Source organism: Antrostomus carolinensis, unplaced genomic scaffold (genome assembly GCF_000700745.2).
Source record: "Antrostomus carolinensis isolate BGI_N321 unplaced genomic scaffold, ASM70074v2 scaffold18520, whole genome shotgun sequence".
NCBI classification, from domain to species: Eukaryota; Metazoa; Chordata; class Aves; order Caprimulgiformes; family Caprimulgidae; genus Antrostomus; species Antrostomus carolinensis.
Genome location: NW_010290785.1, coordinates 125967 through 133902, shown reverse-complemented (window position 1 = coordinate 133902; position 7936 = coordinate 125967). Strand labels below are relative to the sequence as shown.

The 7936-nt window shown below is 37.8% G+C and overlaps 1 protein-coding gene across 1 annotated transcript in view; it reads left to right on the top strand.

The window, feature by feature from the left end:
- LOC104530029 (MAP kinase-activating death domain protein-like) overlaps window positions 1–3117 on the top strand; it is a gene marked incomplete at its 5' end in the record, with an annotated part of 37703 nt that extends 34586 nt beyond the window's left edge. Inside the window, 2 exons of the mRNA XM_010174504.1 lie at window positions 565–611; window positions 2337–3117. Of these exons, the coding sequence (XP_010172806.1) occupies window positions 565–611; window positions 2337–2444 (155 nt within the window). The remainder of the gene's footprint in view (window positions 1–564; window positions 612–2336) is intronic.
- Window positions 3118–7936: the final 4819 nt, after the last annotated feature.

The following is a 7936-nucleotide window of genomic DNA, read 5'->3' as shown; positions in this document are numbered from 1 at the left end:
CCCCCCCCCCCCCCCCCCCCCCCTTTTTTTTGCCTAGATTTCACTAATTTACTACAGAGTGTCCAACAGTTCTTTTGAGATCTGTTTTTCAGCAGAGAAGGATTCAAACATCTAAAGGATAAAATCTTTGGGAATTGCATACTGACAGATTCCTATGGAATTGTTAGTTAATGTTTTATTGTAGTAGACATTAGACATATTTTTGTCATTAAGCATATTTTGTGATTAATTTTGCTGTCTAGCAGGAATAAATAGTGTGAGAAAAGCCGGAGTGTCTAAGAACCATCAAATATCTACTATGGCTTTCCAACAGTAGAGGCAGTGAAATATTTTTGCCAACCTGAGTAATTTATTATGACGTTACCAGTATCTTCAAGGACATACAAAATGTAAATGAAGAGAAGGAAGAGTATCTAGGTGTGAGGGATAGTGAGGTGCCCTATAGCTGCACCTGCTGTCTGTGTGCATCCCTTCCCTTTCCTATGGGAACATTGTGCTATTTCTTTCCCCTTTTCCTCTCGTTTTTTGAACTTTTTGTTTTGTCTCTTGCACGTCCGGTTTTAGTTCCTGAAACTAAAGAAGTGGTGAGCCACAAGTACAAGACGCCAATGGTGAGTCAACTGTGATGCCTCCTGTTAGTTCTGTAGAAGATGTATCTTTACGTTTTCATTTGGCAAAAAGAGTTACATGGAGATGGCAGGATTTGCAATGCTGATGCTGCAGTGAAACACCAGCTGCTCTTTTAGGATAGTTTTCCTTAACCATCTAAATTTCACCATTTACTTAATCACCAAAAACTTGGTGATTGTTGTTTCTGTGAAACTAGAGGAACTCACGGGTAGTGCAAAAAGCATAGTTTCTTTTGTTAAGATAGATCCAGATGCAAAGTAGCTGGTTTGGCATGAACTTTAGCACAGTAAGAGCTAGTGGAACTGCTGAATTTAAGACAGTGCAGAACACAATCCTTAAACCACAGAACAGATGGAAAGGGAGACTAGTTCCTGGGCATAAAATGATTGCTAACTAAGTTTATGAAAAATTCCCATTTCCTCATGATAGCAAGTAGTGAGATGAAAGAGAACAGTGTAAGTATTGATTCCTGGAGTATAGGTGGTTTAGTGTTCAGTTTTATAACATTTAACACCAGCAGCTGATAATACTTAACACTTTTACACATAGTTCAATGATCAGGCTTCTATGCCCTTATGAGGAAGAAACAGAAGACAGTGATTATCATCAGAACTGAAATTTCTTCAGTTACTTTATGTCTGAAGTGCAGTGAGTACATTTGGTGATTGCATGGAAGCTCGCAGTCCTTCAATAGGAGAGAGAGAAAAATTATTTGAAGAAGCTAGAAATGTTTTAGAAGCAAAATGCTGAGAGCATATGTAATTTAAGAAGCAGATAGCTGTATCTTTTAATCAGAAAAGCCAGTTTAATGAAAATTACTTATTTTTTACGTGTTTTAACTTGTACTGTAATACAACAAAACACATGGTTATGCTTATTACCTTTACAAAGATTATAAATGTCAGTTTACAGGACGAGAACTTTTAAGATCACCAGAACAGCCCTTATTAGAACCAGGATATAAACTAAGTCTTACCTTCACTGAATTGTGCTAAAAGAGGATTTTCTGTTAAATAATAGCATACTTAATCAGTTAAAAGCAGTAATTGTAAATCTTGCTAATGCTATGTGAAACCCTGGGCTTTAAGGAACTGACAAAATTGCTTGATATTCTTCATATGAAACATGCAATGTTGGGTTGTGGGCTTTTATAGTTAAAAAAAAAGAGAAAAGAAAAAAAAGCTTGTATGTGTTGGTTAAAAATGACAAGGATTACCAGTCCGTGTACTTGTGAGCATAAAAAGGTAGTTGTGAGTAAGGAAGAATCCCACCATCTCATGAGTCAAGGTACAGTACTGGATGTTTAGTTTTAGGGTTTTTTTTAGTTAGCTCTTTCAACCTCTCCCAGAAAATTTCTTGTAACTTCATAGAACAGACCAAAAGCAAATATGTAGGATGTTTTTTCTAAAGCCAGCTGGCCAACTTTCTAGCTTATCATACTGTTCTTAAAAGTTATTAGAATCATCCTATCAAGCAAATAATGTTTTTATCCCAAAGGAGGTTTTTTTTTTTAATTTGTTATAAGGCTTTTCTTCTCAATCCATCTCAGTTGTAAGGTAGTATGGGACACGTTTTCCCGATTCGGTGTGTAGCCAGAGGAGTTGTTCCATGAAGGAAGACATGCAGCAAAATACAAAATGTGCAATGGCTTTTGTAAAACGCTAAATAATCTGGATTTCATTATCTTCTTTTCTAAATTCTTGTAGGCTCACGAGATCTGCTACTCCGTGCTGTGTCTCTTCTCCTATGTGGCTGCCATTCGTGGAAAAGAGGCAGAAAACAAAAGCAAACCACCTCGACCAGTTTCCAGTTGATCACGATATTGGGAAACACCCACCCTTTGGCACGTTGACGTGCAGTACTCCCATTTTTACTGCAGTTCCTGGAGCCCACTTTACTGTCTTCTATGAGAACTTGATTACTCATGTATAACCCCGCAAGTCTTTCCTCATAAAAAAACCTAAGACTTCACTGCTCAGTCTCCTTCTGAATTCATCTTTAATGAACTTTTTATATGAGCTGTTAATCAGACAGTGTTGAGCATCAGCATCCAGCTGTGAGTGACCTACTCTGGCCATTCCTTTGGAATTCCTTTTTCCTTAAGATGCCAAACAGCTTGAGTTTGGTTGGGTTTTTGTTTCTAGTGGTACTTGTTACAGATTAATCACTTTACAACTGCAGGCATCTGCTTTCAGAGTCTCTGGTATGTGCACAGTGGAAGCAGTCTGGTCCTGCATGTTGTTTAAATGTAGTGTTTTTATTGTTTTCCTTCTGTGTTGTTCATTTTTACTCACCAACATGGAGTTCTTGTCACATAGTTCTTCAGACCCTTTTGGTAGAGATGAAAGATTTAGCTACCATAGTCTTAAAATATCATGTGACAATTGAAGTTTGGCTGTTAAATTGGTCCATCTGTGGAGGTGACTGCTTCTCAAGTGGGAAAAGAAGTGGAGAAAGAAACTTTAAAGGCTGTATATTGTGAAAAACCCTGACACCTCATTGATTGTGTGGATTTGCAAATGGGAGTCTAGGTAACATTTGTAGATATCCCAGCAGTAGAGTTAACAGATGCCTATAGACACTACCTAAAGCAGTTAATCACAGGGATTAGAAAATTAATAAGGAAATGCAAAACTTGGAAACATTATTGGCAGAAGCACACAGCAGACCCATGTCTTTTTGGGTTTGTAACTATACACGAGATATTTCTATAGCAATCTGTAGAACATGTCCAGAAGCCCAAAGGATTATGCTGTCTCCAAAGTTTTTAAACTATTGCTTTTCTCCAGTCTGTACCTGTATATCAAGCAATCTTACAAATACGGTGTTAATGTGTAATGAAACTCCTACAGTTAAAACTATCCATCATGTTCCTTATTTTAAGTAGGCCGAATATGAATGTTTTTTGCATCCTGTTTTTGTTCTTGAACTGTACTGCACTTGTCTGGAAAGCTCTTAGGATGCTGGGAGGAGAGACTGTAGAGAAAATAATGTTACATGTAAAATACTTGGAAAAAAATGCTCTGATGCAAACTGATGTATTGTATGTTTTGACAGAATTCTGAGTAAATGCACCCAGAAATAACCCTGTTCTGGCTTGGTCAGGGTGTCTACTGTTTTGAATGGAACACACTATTAATGGGTGAGGAAATGATGTAAATATTATAGTACCACATCTATTTATAGAAACTGCACAGCTGTCTGAATGTGAAAATAAAATGTCATTCAACCAGCAACTGGTTTTCATCCTCCTGTGCTTTTCTATTGATGCAACTTACTCTGGAACTAATGTAACTATATACAAAATACATCACAGACATATATGAAATAATGAAAAAGATAAGACTAAAAATGGAAAATCTACATTTCTTTCCACATAAGCAGTTGAAATTTGTTTTTGCTTTTTTCTTCTGGCATAACATCCATGTAATTAATTTGTCTTTAAAAAAAAGTCTGAAAAACATGAATAGAGAAAACAGACACATTGGAAATTGTTGTTTTGGGGTTTTTTTGCACACATGCAAGTAGAAGCAAAAAGTAAAGGATTTTTAAGCCTTTCCTAATATAAAGGCAAAACTGAAATTGGCAAACCCTGAAATTAGCCTGTGTTGTATTTAATTTATTTGCTTTCTTGTGTCTTCTGTGACTGTAGATTTTCTTACAGCAATATCTGAATTTTTAGCAATTGTACTATTCTTGATACTACTATGTTACAAGTACAATTAAGACTGAAATCACTTTGGTCTACAAATGATGTTCCGTTTACTGCAGTACTGGGTCCCACTTAAGTAGACAATATTAATTTTAAAATTGTAAATATGGTGTTAGCAGGCCTATTAACATATTCCAATCAGTTAACTTAAAATTAAAAGGGAAAGATTAGAGTTTAAAATAAATAAATCACTATATACAGCTCCTTTCCCCACCCCCCCTGTAGAAATGGTATTTTTGCAAGTGTGGTTTTTTGTGACTTAGAATAATAAATTACATAAAGTGCTGTACACTCTAGACTGCTGAGAAACTTCAGCCCAGAATGAGACTTTGAAAGGGCTTGATAATAAAAATGGCCCTCTGTTCCTGTCGACAGAATTTTTTTAAAGAATAGGTGTGGCTAAATAGTTAACAGCGCTTATGTTCAATGGCATGGAAGAACCAGTAACCACCTTGGACACTGGGCTTCTGCTCTTCAGGTGAGGGCAACTGACTTGGCTTCAAAATTGAAGAAATTTTTGAAATGTACAAAATCTTTCATGTACTTGATGATGGTGGCTTGGCGGGTGTTCTGCTAACTGTGGGGATGCAGCACATTCATCTGACACACAGGCATGTCGTGTAGTGTTTCCACTAGTAAATACACAGTGCTGATTCTGGATTCCAAATGCAGATCTGGAGGTTGGATTTAAAATTGCTGTAAGAGCATAAATCTTTTGGAATGCAGGCTTACATCCTTTCTCCTTTCACTGGATCACTCTTAAGCATCGATATAGGTATGTAAACGTTATTTTTGAGGAAAAAAATAATTACAGTGATTTGCACGTGTTTTGTCACGTCCCATTGCTTTTGATCTTTAGGTAAGAATTCCTTGGCAGCATTAAGAACTTAGAGGTTTCTAAGCTTTCCAGAACCAAATGGAAGACTAACTGCAAATAACTGTTAATAATAAACAGTGCTAGCAGATTCGTAGAACAAAATGACCACTCCTTCCATTTTTACCACTAGGAGGAGCCTGTGTCTTAGTTTTTAAGTATTTCAAAGTGACAACCTTTTTATTTTAACACTTGTGAGATTTCCAAGGCACTTACACAGATGTGATCAAAGATTCATGAATTTGCCATAAAAGTTAAGGTATTTGCTTATCCTAAACAAGTTTCTTTTTCTACTACAATTCCTTGTCTGTGGAACTTGGTTTTCAAAATGACCATTAAGTGTTCTCTGCCAACACTGGGATTTGTGATTTCCTGTCTTCCTGGCAGTTTTCAAAGTGGAACCAAGGTTACTAGTTTATCTGTCTTCTGGATCGCAGAACATTATTGTGATGTTCACAAAAAAAAAAGACCCAACAACCCCCCCCTTGTTTTGTTTGTGAATGTAGTGTCAGTTTCTAATATAAGTGGGTCCATATTTTAAAGGTTTTAACATCAGTGAGTGTCACAGCAGTGGTAACTGAAGTGATATTTATTAAAGATATCTCTGGAATAAACTTTGAAGATGCACGCTGAAAGAAAGAGTTCCATTACTTTAAGAAAAGCATTGAAAAAATTTCCTACACCTTGGTTACTAGCTTCAGCCAATTCCTACCCTCCTATTTTGACACTTTCAGGATAGCAGAATTTGTAAGATAAAATGTTCACCTGGGCATTCAAAAGCTAAATTGCTAGGAAATGTAAATCATGAAGAATTATAATTCCAACTAAAGCTCTTAGTGATGAAAATGGATAGGCAAGTGTGGCTGTGATTCTGAGCCTTCTAAGGAATGTTTATGTTGCAAAGATATTTAAGATATTTCTAGAATCATGCTGCTTATGCCAGAGGAAGGCTTTTGGTTCCCACTGAGTGTATTGTTAATAAGGAAGCAGTTGCCTAGACTGGGAACAAACCAGTCTCTTACTGCTGTGTCAGGAATAGGCTCCTCTTACCACTGAATTCAGAACTAAACAGAAAATAGAAGCTAAGCTTCTCACAAAGAGCTGTATTTACATCATGGTTCCCCTTAATTGCCAAATGGATGAAAGTCAGAAGTTGCCTCTGAGGTGAGATCTTCCCTCTGTGAGAAAAATGGCTTCTGCTCAACTCTGACTCCAGTGGCATTTAGGAACTCCAAGTCACTGCTCTTAGACAAGCCAGGTTTGGGTGAAAGCAAACATCTCCTAGCTCCTAAAAAAGTGGGGATTAGAACCAAGAAGCAGAAGCTTTGTGCAAAGAACCTCCCCAGACAAAAGGCAATGCCAAAGAGCCTCTTGCTCTTCCAGAAGTCACAATTCTGCCAGAGGTATCTGCTTCTCATGAGGTCAAGACACTTCCCAACAGCTGAGTGGCAGGACTAGATGATCTTTCGAGGTCCCTTCCAATCCCTAACATTCTGTGATTCTGTGACTTTGCTTCTCCTAGCAGTAATAGCTTCATGTACAGCCCTACCCTGTAACACCCTTCGAAGACGTTCAGTGTGAGCAACAGCTTTGAGTTCCTACAGCCATTCCCAGTGTGGCTATTTCACTCAGATAGTAAAAATGGGATGATGCTTTAAGTGTCTGAAGGTTTAAAAACTTGATGTTGGTGACAAATGAGGTCTGAATGCAATTGAGTACAAACCAGACTTAGAGGGAACCTCGTTTCAGGCAGATTCTGTGCTCAGATACGATAAAAGTCAGCTCAACATTTATACCAAGTAAAATCCTAAGCTAATTTATACCAAGGAACATCCTAAGTTAATTTTCTTTTTATATGTGCTTAGTATAATTGTGAGTTCCAAGTTAATTTTCTGTTTACTTGTGTACAATGTTTTGAAACTTCTGCAGCATAGTAGTTCTAGCATTGACCAGTTTTGTTTTAAAGCATCAGTCCAACAAAAAAAATCATATATAGAGCAGCCAAGGGCAAACAGTCCTGCTTCTATTTGTAACAGTTGCTATAGTGATAAACGTGGTTTAGGAACCTACATAGAAATAGAAATCCCCTTCTCCCAAAATAGCTAAACATAAAAAGGAACAAACGGTGGCAGGAAAAACACCAGTAAAACTCTAAACAGTTGCTTCCTTCAAGTATATGAAAACTCTAGTTCTTTATTTCCACTCCTTCCACTCTTCTTTGCCTTTTCAGTGTCTCCAGTGCCAGACTAACCACGGTGCTCTGGGTATCAAAGTGCTCTCTTCTTCCCTTTTTACCAGTCTCCCTGCTTGGATTCCTCACTGTTTCCTCACGCTTTCTTGGCCTGCGCTCTCTTCAGACAGTCAGGCTCAGTTCTGCACCTCAATTTCTCATCAGATGTCTCAATCTCTTTCCTTTAGTGTTTTTTTTTCATACATTCTTCTCGCCTCTCTGACCATCATCATCTCCCAGCCTCTTTGCCCAAACAGTTCAGACCTATGCTCTTCCTGGGTCCACTGCTCAACCCGTCTCTGCCCCCTTCCAGCTTCCAATCATAGTCACCTTCCTCTCTCATGTTCTTATCGAGCTCTCTGTCATCTTTTTTCCTTCCTCAGCCTCATTCCACTCTTACTCCCTTTGCATTTAAATCAAATTATTCTTGGTGGAGTGCTGAAGAGTGCTGTAGAAGGAACAGAAAAGACTTCCCGTCTTTGTTCTGTTC